This window comes from Rana temporaria, chromosome 4 (assembly GCF_905171775.1).
Source record: "Rana temporaria chromosome 4, aRanTem1.1, whole genome shotgun sequence".
In the NCBI taxonomy this organism is placed as follows: Eukaryota; Metazoa; Chordata; class Amphibia; order Anura; family Ranidae; genus Rana; species Rana temporaria.
Genome location: NC_053492.1, coordinates 436,044,429 through 436,069,040, shown reverse-complemented (window position 1 = coordinate 436,069,040; position 24,612 = coordinate 436,044,429). Strand labels below are relative to the sequence as shown.

The following is a 24,612-nucleotide window of genomic DNA, read 5'->3' as shown; positions in this document are numbered from 1 at the left end:
TGGAGGCAGGTGACGGTGGCAAGTGACACGCTGAATCTGGAGGCAGGTGACGGTGGCAAGTGACACGCTGTAAAGTAGGTGTTTAAATTGGGGCTTGTAGGGGCCCCATAGCATTACTTTGCCCTGGGGCCCATGATGCTATTAAAGGAACACTAAAGTAAAACATTTTTTTGTTGTAAAATAACAAACATGTTATACTTGCCTCCACTGTGCAGCTCGAGTGTCCCCGATCCCTGTCTTCTGGGGTCCCTCGGCGGCTGTCTCGGCTCCTCCTCGCAAGAGCTTTCCACCTTCATGCGAGAGAGCGCACATGGTGGAAAGATTTTGCGGGCGCGCTCCCGTGATACACCGGCGGGCATAGCCGCCGACTGTATCACTCGGCCCCACCCCCGGCGCGCCGCGTTATCGGATGTGATTGACAGCAGCGCCAGCCAATGGCTGCACTGCTATCAATCCGTCCAGCCTAGCCCATCAACGGCCAGGCTGGGAACCAAAGAGGATCACGGGGACGCGCGCGGGACTTTCAAAGGGGTGAGGTAAGTAAAACCGGGGTTCGGGGGGGGGGGGGGGCGGTGCGCTACCGTCGGATGTTTTTTCACCTTAATGCATAGGATGCATTAAGGTGAAAAAACATTTACTTTTACAACCCCTTTAAGATGGCCCTGCTGATGCCTTACTTTTGAGACAGAGAAAGGGACTGAGGACAGAGATTCTCCAGTCCCTTTTTCTGCAGCCACAGCTGCAATGGACAGTGAATAAATAGGATGCGTTGTGCTAAGTGGCTTCCTGTTCATTCAAAATCTGTGTTTAGTATGCTTCAGTTCTGAATGAACACAATGAGTGATCGGTACTGTAATTTTTATGATGCAGTGGGAATTTTACTAATGGATTTGAGTGGGTTTGTGAAGAGTAGCCCTCGCTGTGAGACTAGATGCTTACTTGCATAGCTTCCCAGTTCATTTTGGCAGGTGTGAATGAGCGAAGACAAACCAGGAGTCTCTTAGCTTGACAATCATGCTGTTGTATCATGATGGGTGGAGCCAGAGCGGGAGTCTCCTGGCCTGTCAATCAAATTTAGCTGTTTTTTTATTGGGTGGGAAAGACTGGGAATCCTGGTATCGCAGGTCCTCCTACTAAAGTCAGCAGTGGCGTAAATACTTTGCTGTTTATAAGGAAGGGATTACAGCAGAGATGTCACAAGACCTGTGGCTATAGAAGGAGCGTGCACAGCAGTCTTATAAACCAGAAATAAGGGACATTGAACCGGTTTATTTTAGAAGTGCACAGGATGGAAATTTTGGCACCGAAAATGCAGGATGCACTTGGCCAAAAAACGAAAATGACAGTTTTAAAAAATATATATGTTTTCATATACAATTGAATTGTATTCGACTTTTTAAATAATATCATGAATTTAAATGAATATGAATTTGTTGGACATTATTGGCACCTTTGGGTGCATCCCTTTAAATTCTATGTACAGTGGATATAAAAAGTCTACACACTCCTGTTAAAATTTCAGGTTTCTGTGATGTAAAAAAAAATGAGACAAAGCTAAACCATTTCAGAACTTTTTCCACCTTTTAATGTGATCTATAACCTGTACAACTCAATTGAAAACAAACAAATCTTTTAGGGGGGGAGTAAAATTAAAATAATGTGGTTGCATAAGTGTGCACACCCTCCTATAACTGGGGATGTAGCTGTGTTCAGAATTAAGCAATCACATTCAGGCGTCAGTACACACCTACCATTATTTAAAGTGTCCCTGATTACCCCAAGTAAAGTTCAGCTGTTCTAGTAGGTCTTTCCTGACATTTTCTTAGTTGCATCCTACAACAAAAGTCATGGTCCGTGGAGAGTTTCCAAAGCATCAGAGGAATCTCATTGTTTAAAAGGTATCAGTCAGGAGAAGGGTACAAAAGAATTTCCAAGGCATTAGATATACCATGGAACGCAGTGAAGACAGTCATTAAATGGAGAAAATATGGCACAGCAGTAACCTTACCAAGAACTGGACGTCCCTTCAAAATTGATGAAAATAAAACTTGTCAGGTAGACTGCCAGGAGGCCTACAGCAACATTAACTGCTTCAGCCCTGGAATATTTTACCCCCTTAACCGCTTGCGGACCAGTCACCTCAGTTTTACTGCGGCAGGTTGGCTCCACTAGGCAAAACAACGTTGCCTTACGTCGCTTTGCCTTTTGACCGATGAGGAGGGTGAGTAATAACAGGGCTGTCAATAGTAATATTATGCGCTGATTATTAACTTCTGTGATGTGAACCGGAACCACAAACCTTGAGTGATTCAAAATCAGTACATGTGCAAAATATAGTTAGTCCAAATGCATGCTAATATGCATGCAACTACAATACACCTCCTGTGTGCAAGTGCCGTGTACTGGCTTGAAAGATAGGTATGGGGTGATAAAGTTCTACAGACTCCAAGCTGATTGCTTCACATATGCCTATGAAATCTTCCACAGTTGTACAGCTCATGTGAAAAACAGAGAGACAAAAGAAAACCTCTGCGCAGATACACACAACCATATGGAAACAATTTTGACAAGCTTGAGATAGGTCACACTCACGAATCCACCGATTTATGTCAGCAAACAAACAATCCTCATTTCGCTGCTCAGCCTACAATGTGTCTCCTCATTCGGATGTGTAATCTGTCCTGTTCGTAGCTCCTCCCCCACGCGTTACGTCACTAGACACGTGACTTATCACCCCATACCATGCTTTCAAGCCAGTACACGGGACTTGCACACAGGAGGTGTATTGTAGTTGCATGCATATTAGTATGCATTTGGACTAACTATATTTTGTACATGTACTGATTTTGAATCACTCAAGGTTTGTGGTTCCGGTTCACATCACAGATGTTAATAATCAGTGCATAATATTACTATTGATTTTCTATTTTTGTTTGGCTCACATATCATATGCTGCGGTTATTATTTAGGAATTTTTTTGATGTTACATATTATTTAGTATTTAGTAGCGCTGTAGTACTATTTTTTCATTCAATGACAGGGCTGTGCTGTCCTAGGAATGTATATACAGTGCCCCAGCCACACACAGGCTCGCAGCACAGCCATTGCAATACATACACAGTCAGCTGCCTAGGACCGCCCCTCTCCACCTCTTGCCACACATCTCCGCCCAGGCACACAGACTATGCTGTTTAATAGGCATGAAAGAGCCACCCGGGACCGCCCCTCTCCGCCTCTGTTCTGCTGCAATCCCCACCTAGACCGTGGACATCAGTCTACATTCAAGCGCCGCCCTGGACCGCCTCCGTTCTTTTGCAACGCCCACCCAGACCGTGCACTTCAATCTACATTCAAGAGCCGCCTGGGACTGCCCCTCTCCGCCTACCTCTTGTACATCAACGCCCAGGCACACAGACAATGCTGTCTAATAAGCATGAAAGAGCCACCCTGGACCACCCCCTCTCCGCCTCCATTCTGCTGCACACCCCCACCTAGGCACAAAATCTATGCACATCAATAGGCATTAAAGAGCCGCCTGGGACCGCCCACTCCGCCTCCCTCCTGCTGCACATCTAAGGAGTGGGGCAGTCCTAAGTGGGCAGGCTCAAACCATCTTGGTCTGCCCTCAATGGGCACAGTGATGACTGACCCCCATGGCTGCAAAATTGTAAATATGACAGTGTGCTGTTAGGCAAGGCTACACTGAGGGATAAACAAGATGTGTGCTGGGGGTGGTATTGAGAGCAAACAAGTGCTGGATATGGTGGGGGGGGGGGTTCTAACTGGAGGCATAGCTGTCATGGATTGGGGGGGTGGGTGTGATTGGAAGTTTGCATCATATCCGTGCCTCCAATTCCACCCCCCCTTCCTAATCCATCATACCTATGCCTTCACCAACATCCCCCCTTCCATATGATAGATTGGGGGGGGGGGGAGTGGTGGTGAAATTGGAGGCAATGTATGATGGATTGGGAAGAATATTGAAAGCATAGATGCGCTGGATTGATTGGAGGCATAGGTGTTCTGGAGAGGGGAGGTCAAAAGATGAGGTGTGCTGGGGGGGGGTCGTTAAAAGCACAGATAAAGGGGGGGCATTGGAGGTAGAGATATGCTGGGAAGAGGAATTGGAGGTAGAGGTGTACTGGGGGAGGTGTTGGAGGTAGAAGTGTACTGGGGGAGGTGTTGGAGGTAGAGGTGTACTGGGGGAGGCATTGGAGGTAGAGGTTTACTGGGGGAGGCGTTGGAGGTAGAGGTGTACTGGGGGAGGCGTTGGAGGTAGAGGTTTACTGGGGGAGGCGTTGGAGGTAGAGGTGTACTGGGGGAGACGTTGGAGGTAGAGGTGTACTGGGGGAGGCGTTGGAGGTAGAGGTGTACTGGGGGAGGTGTTGGAGGTGGAGGTGTACTGGGGGAGGTGTTGGAGGTGGAGGTGTACTGGGGGAGGTGTTGGAGGTGGAGGTGTACTGGGGGAGACGTTGGAGGTAGAGGTGTACTGGGGGAGGCAAAACAAAACCTAATACTGAATAAAGCATTAAACAGTGTCATTTCATGAGATCATTTACAATGGCATGCATAGGGGCGGGGCAGGGTAGGGTTTGGGTGGGGGAACTGGTGGCGTGTAACTCTATAGACCTGGCTAGTAGCTCAGGACTTACAATTTTGAGCCCTGATTTATGTATTTTTTTAAAAGCTTCTTTCTTATTTATAGCTTTTTTTTAACTTTGGCCGTGAGCCACAAATGTTTTATTTTAAGCCCATGGGAATATACTTTGCTGTGAGTTCACATACAGTATTTTTGAAGAATTCCCAGTTCTGTTCTGTGTTCATCGATGGCAATTTTCCCTCCCAGTCTAAGTATTAGAGAGCAGCCCTCATCCTTGGAAAAAGTGCTCTCCTAAAGTTGTGTTTTTTTACCTTTCCTGTATGTGATTGTTGCTTACATCTAACATTAAATGAAATCATGTTATGTTCACTGCTACCCAGATGTTCTTTTATATGAATATTGGTAATGAGCTCTGCATAGTTTGAGATTACCAGGTCCAGCAGAGCATCATTTCTAGTCGGGGCCTCAATAAACTGGACCATAAAATTGTTTTGTAATGAGTTTATAATTTTTTGGCCTTTAACTGTTCCAGCAGTGCCATTACTAAATTTCCAGGTAGTTAAAATCCCCCATTGTTATCACTGTCACAGCTCTTGCTGGCCTCTCTATCTGTGCAAGGAGCGGTGTCTGCACCTCATTAACACTGGGAGCTCTATAACAAACTCCAATGATTACCTTTTGTAGTAAGCACACTTATGTACAGTTCCACCCATAATGCTTTAGACTCATCACGCTCCCCATCAACTAGGTCCTCTGTCACACTCGCTTTAAGATCACTTCCCACATAGACGTTATGGGCCAGATTCACAGAGCAGATACGACGGCGTATCTCCTGATACGCCGTCGTATCTGTTGTTCTATCTATGCGACTGATTCATAGAATCAGTTACGCATAGATAGCTATAAGATCCGACAGGTGTAATTGTTTTACACTGTCGGATCTTAAGATGCAATACCGCGGCCGCCGCTGGGGAGAGTTTGCGTCGTAAACCAGCGTCGGGTATGCAAATTAGGAGTTACGGCGATCCACACCGGTTTTTCGCGTTCGCTACGTCGCCGCTAGTCTAGTTTCCCGTCGCAAAGTTAGTCGTTTTTTTTTTGGTGCCTTAACTTTACACAGCAATCGTATTGCTGTATAAAGTATGGGCGTCGTTCCCGCGTCGAAATTTAAAAAATAACGTTGTTTGCGTAAGCCGTCCGGGAATACGGAATTACGCTACGCGCGTCGCCGTTCGAAGAAATGACGTCACTTTGCGCAAAGCATGGCGGGAGTTCGGAAACGGAGCATGCGCGGTAGGTCCGGCGCGGGAGCGCGCCTAATTTAAATGGCACACGCCCATTTGTATTGGCCCGCCTTGCGCCGGAGGCCGGCGGCGTAGGTTTTCATCGCAAGTGCTTGGTGAATCAGGCACTTGCGATGAAAAATTGCGGCGGTGTAACGTATCTACGATACGTTACGCCGCCGCTCATCTACGTGAATCTGGCCCTATCACCCCTCCGTTTTACCCTGTCTTTTCGAAAGCGAGCATAGCGTTTTCAGTAAAACATTTTTGGGTAAAGTGCCACTGACTATCAATAATTGCAAGATTATTATTTTTTTTCAAAGGTAAAAAGGTAAGTGTAAGCAACCAAAAAATGTTGGTCTTTATTTTTTTTTTTTATATTTTTTTTTTGCAAAGACATAGGAAACTCTTCTGTCTCAAAAAAAAAGTAATTTGGGTACAATGTTACATGGGCATTTGTTAGTCAACCTAATACATCACTGACAAATTGCCTAGTAATGAGGAGACAAATGTACATGTATTGCAGAGATGTACTTAAAGGGGAGTTCCACCCACAATTTCACTTTTAAAATATAAATACCCCTGTAATACACAAGCTTAATGTATTCTAGTAAAGTTAGTCTGTAAACTAAGGTCCGTTTTGTTAGGTTGTTACAGCATTTAGATCGTTTATAATCTAGAAATAGACTGTGGGCATCATGAAGCCAGACTGTATGACTTCCTGGATTTCAGCTTTGCATATCTCGCACATGCTCAGTGCACAAGCAATGTAATAGGTTTCAGTCAGGTTTGCAAGGACTACTGGGAAACATGATGCCTATCCCAGAAACCCTTGCAAATAGCCTAGGCAAATAAGGAGGAGGAAGTAATGAAGGACTACAAAATAAAGGTATTTACAAGCAACAAATTAAGTAAAAATTGTCCATTCTGAACACTATGAGATTAGAGCATGCAGCACAGACAAACATAAAAAAATGGGTGGAACTCCACTTTAATATGTGTGTTTTTTACCATTCTCATCTCCAGGCCTTTCAAGTGACAGTGACCTGATCTCGCTGACCGTGGATATAGACTCTCTCTCTGGTATAGATGATGGAATGGCCTCCAATCAGATTTCACCCAGTAAGCCATTTAGTGTGCCGCCCTCCCCGGGATCTCTAGCACAAAGCTTCTCTGCCTCCGGTTATGAAGGAGTTAAATTGGAAGTGGAAAAAGAGAGCCGCAGTTTGTTCACCACCAAACTAAAGCAGAAGCTGGGCAGATCAGATTACCTGACAAGAGCCGGTGAGCTGATAACGTTGGCCATGAAGAAGGAGGGAGAGCAGGATTATGAGTCGGCATTCGGCTTTTACAGAAAAGGGGTGGACCTCCTCCTAGAAGGTGTACAAGGTGATTACTTTTGTTAGCTAACAAAGGGAAATTTGAGGCTATATCCATGATTATTTTAGAGTGTGATAAAGTGCAACATTGTAGCATATACTGTATGTTCTCTACTAAATATCTAAAAAGATAAATTTCACACCAGGGGTACATATTGTTATCTGTAGCCTTTGATCTAAACTTGCTTGAATCTGGCCAGCTGTGTCCCAGGTGATCCAGTTTTGGAGTTCTATTCTGTGAAGCTGCAGAAGACTTTCCCGACCAGAACCTAAAATAGAATTCCAGGGTACTACCCTGTTTCCCCGAAAGTAAGACATCCCCTGAAAATAAGACCTACTTACAGTTTTGCCTCTCGCTGAAATATAAGGCATCCCCTGAAAATAAGACCCCCCTGATAATAGGGCCTCCCCCGAATATAAGGCATCCCGATAATAAGGCCCTCCGAAGCTACTGTAACTCTGTACCCTGGACCGTAGCGGTGGGCGCCGCCACGCAGCTCACTATTGGCCACAGAGCAGACAGGAAGTACGTGGTCTCTTTTCATCAGAGAGCCTGCTGAGCCAAGCTTCCGCCTGCTGCTCGCTCTACCCTGACGGAGTCTGGCCGACTCACAATTAGACAGTGAGTAGCGTGGAGCAGGAGTCGGGCACATTGTGTGGACACACAGGGGTGACTGAGGTAGGGGGGAAATGTCTGATAAAGGGGTGAGGGGGATGTCTGGTGAAGGTGTCCACTGGCACAGGGGTGGGGGAGGGGAATCACTTAAAATGACACAGGAGGATCAGAAAGGGGGAACAAAATGACACAGCAGGATCAGAAGGGGTTACTAAAATGGTAATCCCCCCCCCCCTCTGATTCTCCTGTGTCATTTTGATCCCCCCCCCCCCCCTTCGTATACAGGTAATACATTTCCTTTTTTTTGTTCAACAATAAGTGTGTACTGTATTCTTCTTCATGGAAAATAAGACATCCCCTGAAAATAAGACCTAGCACATCTTTGGGAGCAAATTATCCAACACGGGCTGGAATATATGTGAAGTGACATCATCCATAGTCTTACTAAGAGCCATCTGTTAGCAGTGCTCTCTTCTCTTCCCTGAAACTCCTACTAGCTGAGAGAGAAGAGCTGAGCATGTGACAAGACCGGAATGCCCTGAGAATGGGTAAGAAGGTGACTGAATACTGTAGCATGCAATATACAAGGCTCAAAGAGTTACTCACCACCATAGGTGTGCACAGCCTATTGCATTAGGGTGTGCACCCCAAAGCAATATGGCAATGGACAGTGTCCGTAGAGCAGTGGACGATGTGGAAAGGGCAAAGACTGGTGTCAGTTTATTGTTTTTAATTGTTTTATTATTCCTTTTTTACAATTTTTTTTTTTTTTACAATATTTTATTTTTTACATTTTTTTTTTTTTGGAGCCCCATGGTGGCCTAGGTGAAATATCAGGGGTCTAAACAGACCCCTGATGTCTCACTTTTGAGACAGAGAAAGGGACTGAGGACAGAGATTCCCCAGTTCCTTTCTCTGCAGCCAAGTAGCAGGGGGAATCTGCCCAGCACAGGGTCATTAGGGTGTGCCCAGGCCTATGCTCACCACCAGTTGTCCCACCCAACTCCTACCCTGCCCCGCCCCTAATTCCGCTCCTAAACATGCCCTCGTAAATGATCTCATGAAATTACACTGTTAAATGTTTTATGCAGAATTAAGTTACAAAAATAAATATTAACAACTTTATCAGTGCCCATCAGTGCAGCCTCATCAGTTAGTCTAACAGTGCGGCCTCATCAGTGCCCATCAATTAAGCCTCATTGGAGCCGATTCCATTCCCAGCGATTGACCAGGAAGCTGTGGGCAAGGGGGAGGAGAGCCGCCCCGATCACACAACGCTGGCCGCTGTCAAAGTCCCGCCTCCTAGACTGACTCCTATGCTAGACATCACACTACTTCAATTTCCTGGCAATGGACCAGTGTGCTGTCTATCATAGGAGTCGATCTAGGAGGTGGGTCTTTTTTTGACAGCGGCCAGCATTTCACATCCAAGCTGTGTCACAGACACAGTGATCCGGCTGGCTTTCTTCTTCCTTTCCTCTTCCTTCCCCACTGTTTCCTGGCCGATTGCTGGGAGGAGAATCGGCTCCCATTCAACCCTAGTGTCAATAAAGCACCTTTTACAGTATTCTTACTCCTGTTACTTGGGCCCGAGGTCCAAAGGGCCAAAGGTTGGGCATAAAGGTTTTACTATGACAACCACTGTCACACAAGCTTTCTCGGGCGTTTTGGACCATACTGGGACAAAGCTCTTTAACCTACCATTATATTTTTGAGTTTTTTGAGAAAACGGAAGACTTTAGAAAAAAAAAATACAGTGGCCCGGATTCACAAAGCACTTGCGCCGACGTATCTCGAGATACGCAGCTTAAGTGCAAATATGCGCCGTCGTATCTGTGCACCGTGCCCACAAAACTAAGATACGCCTAAAAACAGGCTTCATTCCACCGACGTAACTTGCCTACGCCGGCGTAGAGTGGGCGCATATTTACGCTGGACGCATGTGCCGCTCCCATTGATTTTCGATTCAAATATGCAAATGAAGGAGATACGCCGATTCACGATCGTACTTGCGACCGACGCAGGCTACGACTGGTGCGTGTAAGTTGTACGTACGGCGTAAAGTTATGCCCCATAAAGGAGGTGTAACTCAGCAGCATCCATGCAAAGGGCTGCACCATGGAACACAAGCCCGCCTTTTTTACGTAGTTTACGTTGGACCTGAATATGACTAGGCGTAGGTTACGGTCACGCCGTAGGCAGTGATCCGGCGTATCTTAGGCAGCTGTTCTGATGTGATTGTGAGCATGCGCACTGAGATGTGTCCACGGGACGGCGCATGCGCCGTTCGTTATACGTATCTGTCTGGCGCTCGGCCCATCATTTGCATGGGGTCACGCCTCATTTGCATGGCTCACGCCCACTTCCACCGCCGGCTTATGCCTAGGAAACCCAGCGCAGTTTTGGGAGGAAGTGCTTTGTGAATTCCATGCTTGCCTCTCTGCGCTGCGTCGGTGTAGCGTAAAGGAGATATGCTATGGCGGCATAAATGTGCGCCGCTGTCTGTGAATCCGGGCCATTGACGCCTGGAAAATCTAAATGTTTCATGTAGATAGAGCCATGGTAGGACATGGTGAGTTGGAACATGAATATGGAACCCCGGTTGCAAAGGACATGAGTGCCGACCACTATGTCATCATTGTCTTGCACAGTTTCTGCAGACAAAGCCATATGGTAAGGTGCTCTTCCTTTTCATGTATAACTATGCAGCCCATTTTGCCTTATTGAAAAGGATTGTTTATATTGAGCATTAAAGACTGTTATTTGCATACTCGAGACTACCCAAACATTTCTATAGGCTGCATTGTGTGAAGGGCTGCACAATTAATTAGTGTTCTCTGGCTGTACATCGTTCCCCGGAGATGAGCACCGAGGCATGTTATTGGTGTTTTTTTCGAAGCTAAGGAGTAATTTCTCGTCTGCCTGGAAATGTGTGTTAAGTTTGGCTTTACAGGTAATTAAGTAGCTTTTTGAGTTTTATGTTCTGTTTTGCCCACCAGCAACAAGGCGTCCAAAATAAGCACTTGCACAGCACGGCCGCCACGCCATCATTTGCTTAAAAAGAGTTATAATTACAGTTGACGAGGCATGGACACCATAAAAATGCATTAGTTAGGCTTGACATGTTAATTACCTGTTTTTGCAGATGTTTTTATGTATTGTTATGCGAACAGTTTACAAAATAATTACAGGAAAGTCAAATGGAAAATAAACGGAGAGGGAGGCTTTTTTGCTTAAATATTTTCATTCATGCGAATCTGGATTAGACGCAGCTGCTGATCTCCCCCGTAAAAGCAGGGAATCTCGAAGAGTTTATATTAGGGTTTTTTTTTTTTTCTCGCGAACGCCGCTGCATTTTTATAAGTGGCGTACAAACATTTCAACATAAACATAGATTCCGATTGCAAAGAGCATTTTTAAGCATCGTTTTGTTGTAAATAAGCAAAGGCTTTCCAGATGGTGATCTAAAAAGCAAAAGCTTCTGGCACATAATGCATCCTTAAAGGCTTGGGCACAAGAATGTCTTTTATCTCCTTTTTTCTCTTTCATTTTTTATTTTTTTTAAATAAAAAATCACATCGTAGAGATAGGTAGCTCAAAAAAGTAGTTTGAACAGTACAATTTGGAGAACGGCATCGGATTTCCTGTAATATTGAATACCTATAAACCGAAATGCACCACTTATGAAAGAAAGAGATCTTTCTTGTGTAGGATAGCCGTTCTCAAAATGGTAAATGGGCCATACCTGTGACGCTTGAAGTCCTTGCTGCTAAGACCTGAAAGGCTTTTCATTCCAAAGCTTTGGCGTTGGTTTACTAAAACTGGAAATTGCAAAATCTGGTGCAGCTTCTCCATCGAAACCAATCGGCTTCTATTTTTTTTTTGTCAAAGCTTAATTTAACAAGCTGAAGTTAGCAGCTGAGTAGTAAATAAGAACCAAGGGAATAAGCGACTCTCAGCCCTGGTTCACACTGGGTACGATTTGGAACGATTTGAGATGCGATTTGACATGTCAAATCGCATCTCAAATCGGCGGCAATTGTCGGCAATGGCACTGTCCTAATCAGTGCGACGCCGCATCTGCGATTTCAAAAAGTAGTTCCTGTACTACTTTTTGCGATTTCGGGCCGCGATTTACATTAAATTGCGGGCAAAATCGCGGCCGCGAAATCGCGGTAAAATCGCGCATTTTACCGCGATTTTGAATTCGCAGCAGTGTGAACCTAGGCTAAGTGCGGTAGGACCAGTAAATGTAATGAACTCAAAATAGGGCCACTCACATTCACATGGTTAAAAGAAGGCTCATAATGAAGGTGAAAGGCGCCAAGCTGGATGTTTGTCAGAAAGAGAACGCCGGGTATCCCGCTGATCGTGCATCAGAAATGAGAAAGAGGCTGGCCTGTGTCTCCTCGGTGATCCGCGGAGCGTGGCATTGGTGGAGTGACGTCACTGATGACCAGAATGCAATTCGACATGTTTTCCTTTGTCGGGCATTGTGCTTTGTCCATCCTCTTTCTCATTCCTGGTGCATGTTCAGCGGCGGTGCGTCCTTAGTGGGGGCAGGAGCACCGCCCCCTCTCTCCCCTGCGCCGTCGGGTGTACAATACATAGAGATTCATGGAATGCATGAATCTTTATGTATTGTCTCCGCTGCTGCCCACTATTCAGATGGCCGGCCCCCTGAATAACAGCAGTTTGTTGGTGTTTGGAAGTGCCTATCAGAGCCAGTGGTTCTGATAGGCTTTTCGATCACAGCCTGTTGGCTCTAAATAGTTATAATAATAATAATAATAATAATAATAATAATAATAATAATAATAATATAATAATAATAATAATTCCAAATGGTTAACCAGGGGACGCAGGGGGTGTGCGTTCCCTGGTTAACACTGACACTAATCTCAACAAATCAGGTTCACCGGGTCTGGTTACCGGTAACCTGATTGGCTGAAGCGGCATCGAGGGCGGGACTTGGGAGAAGACATCGAGGGAGGATGGCTGACACGAGAAAGGTAAGTGCTGGGGGACGGGGATGCAATCTGGCGGAAATTTCTGGGCACAGTGGTGACAATTGCTGGGCACAGTGCAGTGGTGATAATTGCTGGGCACAGTGGTGGCAATTGATGGCACAGTGAGGCTGCAATTGATGTTTTTTTTTTTTTTGTTTGTTTGTGCCCCCCCAAAAATTTTAAGCACCAGCCGCCACTGATCAGCAGGATGCCCGGCGTTCTCTTTCTGGCAATCCTCCAGCTTTGCACCCCTGACCCTCACCTTCATAATGAGCCTGCTTTTAACCATTTTATTGTGAGTGGTCCTATTTGGGGTTTATTGCATTTACTGGTCCTTCCTTTATTCACTATGTACTTTAGAGTCTGTTTCAGGTCTTGGATCAGCTTTCCCTAATGACAGAGCTTTTTGGACTTCCTATTATTATCACTGTAGTTGCTTTATCCTCAGAGGGACTCTGCCTTTGCACCTACTATCCTGTCTTTTTTGTATTTAGAAGCTGATTGGTTGCCATGCACAGCTGTACCATATTTTGCACTCTTCAGTTTTAGTAAATAATCCCCATTTGGGTTCATTTTAGTTAAAAGCATTAACAAATCAAAGAACACAATGTAATCTATTACAGCTTACAAGTGCTTAGATGTGGTGGCTGCATTGTTTTTATTTTTTTATTTTAGCAGGCTAAGATCAATTTCACCACTTAAGAACAAACCAGCTTATCTTGCTAACATGCACTGGCTAAACTCATTCTTAGTCCAGCCTAGGTGGCAACTATGGCACCAGTCAATGTGGTAGCTGCTTTAGATTTTATTTTCAGGCTATGGACATTTTCAGCGAGTACAATGATCTTTCCAGAAATGCAGTGTCCTTTTAAATTTCTTTTGAATTCAGCTGATATATCAACAATGTTATCTTTCTTCAAAGCTAGCCTAAACTAGTAATTCCCTCACCTCCCATGTAATGGAGAGAGAAATCCCCCTTCCTCCTCCTGTCATGTAATTGCCCCAAAAAGATTCTCAAATTGTTAGGCACTTCCGGTTTTGACATAACACAGCTTCCCGATACCTCCTGGGATACCCATGTCATGTACCCCAGGAGGTCTTTTTGTGCAATCCATAGTACACTGCACTTGTGTTGCATTAATGGGGGCCTGGCTGCAAGAACTTGGCAGAAAAGGTGTTCTGCAAAGACAGGAGCAAGGAAGATGGCAGCGCAGCACCATGCTGAAATCACTGGATGTGTTTGTGTTTTGAGAATAAATGAATTAATAAAGTAAGAGGACATTTTAAAGAAAAAAATAACATGGAGGGTGAAGTTCCTCTTTAAAGTAGATTTGGCCAGTGGGGGGATAACATGACTCCTATGTATGTGCACTGGCACCGTGATGGGAATGTATGCTGAGCTATTCAGTGTATTCAGCGCATTTCAGCGCAGTTCAGTGTACATTCAATAGAACATCGCAAACAGGCAGGGAAGTTTGTTTTATTGCAGTAAAGTCATAGCATGTCTCTCCCAATTTATTTGGTAGCAATTTAAATGATGATTGCCTTCTGCTCTGCTCCTCTCCTACATTTTTCGAATAGATTCTTATTGAAAAAAATTTAAGGTGCAAAACATGGCATACGAGAACTTTTTGAAGTTGCCATATAGATAGTAGACGGCTAGAATGTAGCTGGCGAGAATGTAAAAAGATCCAACAGTATAAAGTATGAACGGAAAAGAGGGAATGGTCAAGGGATACTCCAAAATGTTGCCCTAAGATGCCAATTGTATTAAGGACTATCTCGGTACCCAGAAATTAGGCAACGTAGTTCTAAAAATATACATTTATTAAGAAAGATACATAAAATACATGACTTACAATAAAACAGGAGTAAGATTGTTTTATTCCGTTCACAGTTAAAGACCGTGGAAACCCCACAGATATGTGGGACACAAAGATGTAGGTTCAGATGTGGTCCTCTACATGTTTTGCAACAATTGTCGCTTCTTCAGGAGGAGTCAACCAAGAACATCACTAAAGGCATACAGTCTCCCTAGTTACAATATCAAAAACTTTTAAAGACTATGGCCCGGATTCACGTAGAGCAGCGTATATTTCTGCGGGCGTAGCGCATCTCATATGCGCTACGCCGACGTAACACAGAGAGGCAAGAACAATATTCACAAAGCACTTGCTCCGGCGTAACGTAAATTGGCCGGCGTAAGCCCGCCTAATTCAAAGTAGGAAGGTAGTGGGCGTGATCTATTAAAATGAAGCGTGACCCCATGTAAATGAAGGGCCGATCGAACGGCGCATGCTGAGAATCACATTGCCTATACTCCCTAAGATATGACTGCTCAATGCCTACGACGTGAACGTAACCTACGCCCAGCCCCATTCACGTATGACTTGCGTAAACAACGTAAAATACGACGACTGTTCCCTGGTCCATACCCCAACATGATTTACACCTGCTTTATGTGGAATAAGTTTACGCCAGATGTACGCCTTACGTAAACGGCGTAGATTACAGCGACGGGCGTAAGTACGTTCATGAATCAGCGTATCTAGGTCATTTGCATATTCGACGCTTAAATCAAAGGAAGCGCCCCTTGCGGCCAGCGTAAATATGCGCCCAAGATACGACGGTGTAGGAGACTTGCGTAGGTCGGATGTTGCCAAAATTCAGGCGTATCTTGTATTAAGAATTAGGCGCAGAGATACGACGGTGCATCCGTGCACTTACGCGGCGTATCAGAAGATGCGTAAGTGCTTTCTGAATCCTGCTATATGTTGTAGCAAGCTACCAATAAATAAATTGCTTTTGGAGTATTAAAGAGTCAGCGTAACTCACCAGTGAAAGCCCAATCAGACGGCAGCAATTGAGACACCCTATGCGGGTGATTTCCCCCCCCCCCCCCCCCCAGGGGCGAACACAGGAAGCTAATTTGTCCAATTATGGATGGTACCCATCCCCATATATCATACTTGTCTGTTGAGGCAATATGCTTTAATCCAACAGTATAAAGTAGGTATCAATGAGCCAGGTATTTTTTTCTGCAGGCTGCGATAAAATGTTTTTTCAATGCTTTTGTTTTTCTGTGCATCGCATAACCGCAAAGCTTCAGTTGATCTGTGGACGGCCTACAATTCTCTTTACCTGTGATGTAATACTGCTAGCGTCCACAGCTTGCAGGATTGCTGGACCAGGAGAAGAGATCCACCCACAAGCCTCAGAGAGAAATATGGGCTCAGCAGTCATGTGGTCACATAGAAAAAAAAAACAATAATTCATATAGAGATTTATTGGAAAATGTAAGCAAAGAGGGGCAGAGGGGGAGCAATATTTAACAGTTTGGTCATTCTAAGGTCTTGTAAGCATTTAAGAAACAATTCTCGTACATACGCTACCTGTAGAAGTGAATGCCTAGTACACACAGTGAAAAAATTGGATAAAAAATACAGTTTTCGCAGCGATCATATGATAATCTAAATGTTAGTACACGGCTTTCGAGAACCGATCATGACAGTTAATCAAAATTATCCGTAAGGGACAATTGCTAAAATTCTTCTTGTACAATACCAGAACATTTTTAGTTTAACCGCTTGTAGGAGTACGACGTTACAGTGGCTGTCCTGCTCTCGATCATGTGTCTATTATGTGATCCCGCAATTCTGGGTAGGGGGCATTGTTCAAAAAAAAAAGGAAAAAGAGAAGGAAAAAGAAGAAACGGGAACATACCTTAAAGGTGTTTTTTTTTTTTAATAACAAACATGTCATACTTGCCTCCTCTGCAAGGGTTTTACACAGAGCAGTCCTGATCCTCCTCTTTTGAGGTCCCCCAGTGGCGCTCCTGGCTCCTCCTCTCCTCGAGTGTAACCACAGAGAGCCGCATTACATGGGAGCACTCGTGCGGGCCCGCTCCCGAGTCCTGCTGCTGCGTCCATTAACACAGACTGCCAGACTCGGCCCTGGCTACCATGTCACTGGATTTGATTGACAGCAGTGGGAGCCAATGGCTCCTGATGCTATCAGTCTATCCAATGAGGACCCGAGACAGCGACTGAAGCTGCTGTGCTTATTCTCGTTGCTGGAAAGATCGAGTTCAGGTAAGTAAAAGGGGGCTCTAGGGGGCTACTGCACTACAGAAGGTTTTTCACCTTCATGCATATAATGCATGAAGGTGAAAAACCTTGAGGGTTTACAACCCCCTTTAATTCTCGTAATTCATACCCTCGTTTACACCAAGCCCGACATCCTATAGTAAGAAAAAAATTGTATGGGAAAGTGTTGCATCCACCACAAAAAGTGAGCCTTATCTTATTGCTGCCGAGGCTGAATACGTTGTTGAAGGGATGGTTCCTCCAATTCCAGCAATGCTAGATCTAAACTGGAAGACACCTGGCCTGGATCATAGATGTGGTCTAGCCAATATAACCAAATGCTGGTGAAGCGGTCACGGGTACCTTTGCAAGTCGCTATACAGTCCTAAGCTTCCCTGATTTCATTCACCTTGTGGATCCACTCCTCCCAGCTAGGAACTTGTGCTTGCTTCCAAAAAATAGGGAGCAAACGCCATGCTATGCTCTTTTCTTATACTGACTAATCGGTATGGGAGGGATATGCAAGAGGAAATGAATCGGGAAGAGAGGGAAGTCTAGGCCCAGGGCATCTTTTATCTGGGACTTAATATCTGCCCAAAAGGGCATTATCACAGAGCATTCCCACCACAGATGTAATAGCGTACCACAGTGGTCACAGCCTGGTACAGCTGGTACAGGTGAGTCAGCTGAACCATAGTGAACTCAAGCCCCAAGTCCCTTTCCCAAACCTGGATATATGTGGGCTTAGCATCGGAAGTGGCACAACCCAGCAGTTGATATAGTTCGGAGACCATATGTGGTACTGGCTCTTCTGCTATAAAAAGGCGTTCAAAGGAAGTAAGAGAAGACATTTCCCTTTTTTTAGAGTGGCCATGGACCTCAAAAAAGAGGTGAAGTTGCCTGTACCTCCAGAATGTTTATTTTTAAACAAAAGAATCTTTAAGACTTTAATATCACTTTCAGGCCTAGAAGTTAAACCCTGTACACACGATCAGATATCTGATGGAATCTGATCCGATGGATTTTTTTGTTGGATATTCGATGAAGCTGACTTTCATCAGTCTTGCCTACACACCATCGGTCAAAAATTAGACCGTGTCAAAACGCGGTGACGTAAAACACTACGACGTGCTGAGAAAAATGAAGTTCAATGCTTCCGAGCATGCGTCGACTTGATTCTGAGCATGCATGGAGTTTTGACCGATGGACTTCCACACAGACGATCATTTTTTTCTATAGTTTTTTTATCCATAGAAAAAATTTAAAACGTGTTCTATTTTTTTTCACCGATGGAAAACAAACTGATGGGGCCCACACACGGTCTGTTTTCATCGGACAAACCAATCGTGTGTACAGGGCTTTACTGTATGGATACAGCCACAGGCTGCCCCACAGCCCAATAGAAATGTGCAATACTACGAAGTGTCAGTGCTTTGCCCATCAAATTGGCCCGGGATTTGGTCATAGCAGCAGGATTATGGAGTACTTTATCCTCAACAGCATTTTTTTAAGCCACAGATGTTGCTTTAAGATGGTAAATAATTTAACTATCACCTTCATTTCAGTGTGGCCATATGAACACTCCTGCTAGTCCTCTGCAGAGAGCAATATATTCTTCTGCTTCTATTTAGCAGCAGACATTCCCTGCTGTCCATCTCCCCGTGTACTGCCGGCCTGTGACTACAGACAGACCCTTCCAATGTTAGTTGGAACTCTGTGTCCTGGCCGTGAACTGGTAAGTGATGGATGGATTCATGCACTGCTTGGTCAGCATCTGGTTATCAGATAGTTCCCAAAAGCTGCCATTATCCATCTGCCCTATGATGCTTGCCTGCTGCCACGCTATATCCAGGATCTTGGGAACCGAGCATTGCACAGCCCATGTGCGTCTCTTGGAAGCCGCGTTTCTGTGTCCCTTGAGTAGACCTTGAAAAATAGGTATAGATAAAGTCTTCACACGTTATGTGTATTACTCCTCGCGGCTCCTTTCAGAATCCTAATCCTGTTTTTTTTTTTCATGGATACTGGTTATCCTGCTTTGTATACATATTTTAAAGCCAAACATGCTGCCAGGTTAGCAAGAAAGAGAAATGCATAAACTAATTAAAATGTTAATTGTGTAAACTATCCTATGATAAGGTTTCTGTAACTTGCATTTGGATGCCATTGGTGATCTTCATTGCTCCTTTATTTGTAACATTACTGTAAGTCTGCACCTTATTTGCTATGTTAGAACTTGGCCTCTTTATTGTACGACTGCTAATGCAAAATAAAAAATAAAAATTGACCACCTAGACCTTTTACAGTACTTAATAGAACTTACCAGAAAGATAGACAAAGGCTATCTTATAAAGATCTAATAATAATAAATAGTGCTCCTAGTTTAAAGAAAATCTTTGCCGGTATTAAAAAAGCATGTAAAAAAACAGTGAGTCCCCCCAATTTTTAGGGAGACGTCCCTGCCAAAAAAGTAAGAAAAAAATGGCGTTTGGTCCCCCCCCCCCCCAAAATCCATACCAGACCCTTATCCGAACATGCAGCCAGAGGGGTCACAAAATGGTGGGGCGCTCCTGAGCAATCACAGGCCACATGCCTTCAACATGGGTGGGGGGTGCTTTCACTACTAAAGTACGACATTGCTTCATAAAATTGCACATGTGGTATTTTAGTAGTATTTTTTTTTGAAGAACGCCATGCGATATTTTACTGCATTTCCTAAAGTGTTAGATACCGCTGTGTGAATGGAGCCCACTGGCACCAGTGCAGTACAGCGTCATCATATGACTGGCGTGGTGGTGAGAAGATACTGGCTGGTGACAGTATGTACAAAAAAAAAATGTTTTTATTTTTTCATCAGAGTAGTTTAGTGCCACCATAGTGACACTGTACTACTCTGAGGGATGATCAGGGTATTTTTTTTAGTGTTTTTGTTCCTACAGTGATGATCACTGTATATAAGCAGTAGTTTTAACATCACGAATGGGTTAACATTCTTGAACAGCTTGCTTATGGTTGAGATCTGTGATTGGCTACAGCTAATCACATGGTATAGGTAACAAGGTACCTTGTGATTGCTGTGGACCAATCACAGATCACAACCGTAAGCATGCTGTTTTTTAATGGAAATCCATTCATGAAAGTTTGTTTACATTGTTATCATGTCTTCGCTATGATCAATCAGAGCAATCACATAATACCTGCTTACCTGTAATTGTAATTTACTAAGTCCGATGGACACAGTGGTCACAGGAGCGGCGCGTAGCGCACCCCTTACCTTGACCTTGCTGAATGATGTACGTGGTCCAGCCTGCCCATGCTGCCCACAGTAAATGTATTGTGGGCGGGCAGAACGTTGTTAAACTTTCAACACATTGCTGCTGCAGCACTGAAATCGAAACCAGTTTAAACAGCCCTGCCCAGTTCTCCCCTGCTGGACTACAATGCATTTCTTCCTCTCCTTGTCTTCATATCTCCATCTTGTTTACATTCTCTGGTCTCCCTCCCATCCCCGACAACCTGGCTGCTGCTTGCCCCATCTGCTGCTAATTGAATTAACTAGATTACCTGTATGTGAAAAAATTAATCTCCTGCTGTTCAACTCTCCGGATACCATGTTATAGCTTGAAGTGATACTAAAGACAGCAGTTTTTTTTAACCAAATGCAATCTTTGCATTAAGATAAAAAACTATCTGCAGCAGCCTCATCAGCCCCCCTAATACTTACCTGAGCCCGCTCTTCCTCCAACAATGTACAGTAGTGCCTCGGCCATCCTGAACTTCCCTCTTGACTGGCTGAGACACAGCAATGGTGCCATTGGCTTCCACTGTTATCAATCAAAGTCTGTTAGCCAGTCAGGGGAGAGAGGGGATGGGACCGAACCACGGCTTCTTGCCTGAATGGTCACACAGAGCTGTGTATCAACTCGGATGGCATCATAGCAAGCTGCTTGCTGTAGGGGCACTCGACAGGCAGGGGGCAGGAGCGCTGGCGAAGGACCCCAGAAGAGGAGGATCTGGGCCACTCTGTGCAAAACCATTGCACAGAGCAGGCAAGTATAACTTGTTTGTTATTTTTAAAGAAAAAAAAAAACAAGACTTTACAATCACTTTAACAAGGGGGTTCCTCAGGGGTTGTAGTCCAGCAGGGGAGTGCAAGGCAGGGTTGACAACAATGCTTGGGTAATGTAGCAAAAATGGAAATTGAAGTGCCACACCACTGCTTGGAGGTCTAGATACAACTTCATTCCAAAAAGAGTCAGATGGACAGTCTAAAGCAGTGGTTCTCAACCTGTCTAGTGCCGTGACCCCTTGATAAAATTTCCCAAGTTGTGGGGACCCCTAACGGTAAAATGTATTTTCCTATCGTGGGTTGTCGGCACCCAAGGTAAGACAAGTAATTTGCGCCCCTAACCCACGGACATTTAGCGCTCCCCGAGTCCCTTTCACTCGTACAATATTAAAACCCCTTATGGTACATTTTAGGATGTTCCAACTCGTTCTCTTTGATCTCCTTTCTTTCCCTTTTATCCCTCTCTATCCTAATTTCTTGTTTGTTATCCCCCATCCCTCTCTAGATGTCTTTTTTGTTCTTTCTCTTATTCTTTCTCTCCCTTTTTCTTTGTTCCTCCCCCTCTTTTCCTCTCCCTTCCATGTAGTCTCTATTTTTATTCCTTCTCTTACTCCTTGGTGGGGAGTTGGGATCAGCCATCTTAGGTGCTCTTGATCAAGGTCATCTGCTGATCTGAGAACTGTAGTGGGGACTTTTAAAGTCAACTCTAATCACAGGTAGTGTTACTCACTGTGCCACCGACTTTGTGATTTCTCGTAGCAGTGACACCTATGCTGAAATCAGCAGATAGGGTCTCCTCCAGCCCCACCCACTTCACATCCCTCACCAGTCAGCTGACCTCTAGTCGCTGCCCCCCAGCTATGCCGTAAACTGAATGGGCGGCTGTGAAGAGGCTGAGTGGGCGGCCGCAGGCTTCAGGAACATCCCAGGGTTGGTGACCCCTGGCAAATCCTCATTTGACCCTCAAGGGGGTCCCAACCCCCAGGTTGAGAACCACTGGTCTAAAGAGTAGCCAACACTTTTGGGGGTTCAAAAGCCACTTTCAGAAGACTGGCAGATGGCTTCTTCGACAGAGCAGCTTTATAAACTTTAGTTTAGTGACCAGGTCCCTTTAAAATGCTTTCTGTCTGACATTTTTCAAAGTTTTGAAAGGGTAAGCCCTGTCAAGGAACAGACCCCACAAGTTTTCTCAACTTTGTTGGCCAAAAAACTATTTTATGCCGCATTTCTGGGAAAGTATAGTTTAGTGACAGGGTCACTTTAAGAGTATATTGAATGAAGAATATATAGAGTATGATTATTCTGTTACTCTTGTTACAAAGAAACAATGTTTATGGGGGGCAAAGGAAGTTTCCTAGAATCTGTTGTTCTTTTAATTGCTTAGTTGTTCCTCAATTATAAAACACTTATGTAATTTGGACATTTTACAGATCATTGTAATTACCACAGTTTGCGGCTCGGCTCAACAGACAAACTGTTTCTTCTCTTTTCCCACCTGTCTAATGTCTCTGTTCTCAGTAAATGCAAAATCTCCTTAAGTAATTTGTGTTGCTCATAAAAATGGTGGGCAGTCACTTGATCAGGTTGAGCATTTCATATCTGACTGTTCTGTTGGCTGACGCATATGAAGCAGATCATTCTTGACATAAAGGGGTTGTAAACCCTCGTGTTTTTTCACCCTAATGCATCCTATGCATTAAGGTGAAAAAACACCTGACAGTGACCAGCCCCCCTTGTTTTACTTATCTGAGCCCTGGAATTTCACCCAGCGCAGATGATCTCACCATGTACCCGGGGTTCCCGGTTCTTGATTGGAAAGATTTATGGCAGCGCAGGTCATTGGCTCCCACTGCTGTCCATCAAATCCAATGATGCAGGCATCGCGGGGCAGGGCCGAGTCGGCATTCGTTTCTATGGATGCAAATGCTGGACTCGGGTGTGCACCCGCAAGGTATCGCCCCTGGGAGAGCGCTTCTCCTAGGGGGTTATCTAACAGTTGTGCTTCTAAATTTACATACCCTGGCAGAATTTGTTTTTTGCCCATTTTTCAGAGAATTTGAATCGTAACACAAACTTTTTTTTCACTCATGGTTGGTGTTTTGCTGAAGCCATTTATTATCAATCAGCTGTGTTTTCTCTTTTTAAATCATAATCGCAACAGAAACTACCCAAATGATCCTGATCAAACGTTTACATACCCCAGTTATTAATACCGGTACCTTTTTATTGTCCCCTTTAACATCAATGACAGCGTGAAGTTTTTTGTGGATAAGACCTTACTATCTTCTCAGATGGTAAAGCTGCCCATTCCTCTTGGCAAAAAGCCTCCATTTTCTGTAAATTCTTGGGCTGTCTTGCATGAACGGCACGTTTTGAGATCTCCCCAGAGGGGCTCAATGATATTGACGTCAGGAGACTGAGATGGCCACTCCAGAACTTTCACTTTATTCTGCTGTAGCCAATGACAGGTTGACTTGGCCTTGTGTTTTGGATCATTGTCATATTGGATTGTCCAGGTATGTCATATGTGCAGCTTCCTGGCTGAGGAATGCAAATGTTTCTCCAGTATTTTTTGATAACATACTGCATTCATCTTGCCATCAATTTTGACCAAATTTCCTGTGCCTTTGTAGCTCACACATCCCCAAAACATCAGTGATCCACCTCCGTGTTTTTAGAGTAGGAATAGTGTACCTTTCATAGGCCTTGTTGACTCTCCAAATTAAGCATTTATGGTTTTGGCCAAAAAGCATACATCTTGAAACAGCCACACCACATGTTTCCATAGAGTCCTGTATTTCACCTGAATTTATTTGTGTGTTTTTCTTGGCATCCTGAATATTTTCCTAGCAGTTGTGGCTGAAATTTTAGTTGGTCTACCTGACCGTGGTTTGGTTTCAACAGAACCCCTAATTTTCCACTTCTTGATTAGAGTTTGAACACTGCTGATTTGGCATTCTTAATTCCTTGGATATCTTTTTAAATCCCATTGCTGTTTTTTACAGTTCAACTACCTTTTCCCGCAGATCCTTTGACAATTATTTTCCTTTCCCCGTGACTCAGAATCCAGAAACATCAGTGCAGCACTGGATGGAAGATGCAAGGGTCTGTCAGCAGTCTAGAAACTCATTGACTTTTTATATATACACACACACACTAATTACAAGCAAATAGTTCACAGGTAAGGATGGCTACCTTTTAATAGCCATTCAAACTCCCTTTTTGTCAAATTGTGTGCATGTTATCAGGCCAAAATCACTGGGGTATGTACACATTTGATCAGGGTAATTTGGGTAGTTTCTGTTGTGATTATGATCTAAAAAAAGTTAACACAGTTGATTGATAATAAATTGATTTTTCGTACGTTGAGTAACCTCTTCATTTTCGATAAGAGACTAGAATGCGGGGAAAAAAAAGACTAATGCGGGGAAAAAAAAGACGATCATTCATCTGATAGTTTTATCATGTGTATGAGGCTTGGGAAAAGAGTGTTCTAAGAAAGTTTTGTTTTTGTAATCATTACTGGGTAAATTTAATGTTCATTTTTGACCGTAATGATAAAAAAATTCAA

At 44.2% G+C, this 24,612-nt stretch overlaps 1 protein-coding gene across 1 annotated transcript in view; it reads left to right on the top strand.

Moving 5' to 3' along the window:
• The window catches only part of RPS6KC1 (ribosomal protein S6 kinase C1), a 239,590-nt gene that overhangs the window by 68,871 nt on the left and 146,107 nt on the right, over nucleotides 1–24,612 (top strand). Inside the window, exon 7 of the mRNA XM_040351456.1 lies at nucleotides 6,910–7,272. Within this exon, the coding sequence (XP_040207390.1) occupies nucleotides 6,910–7,272 (363 nt within the window). The remainder of the gene's footprint in view (nucleotides 1–6,909; nucleotides 7,273–24,612) is intronic.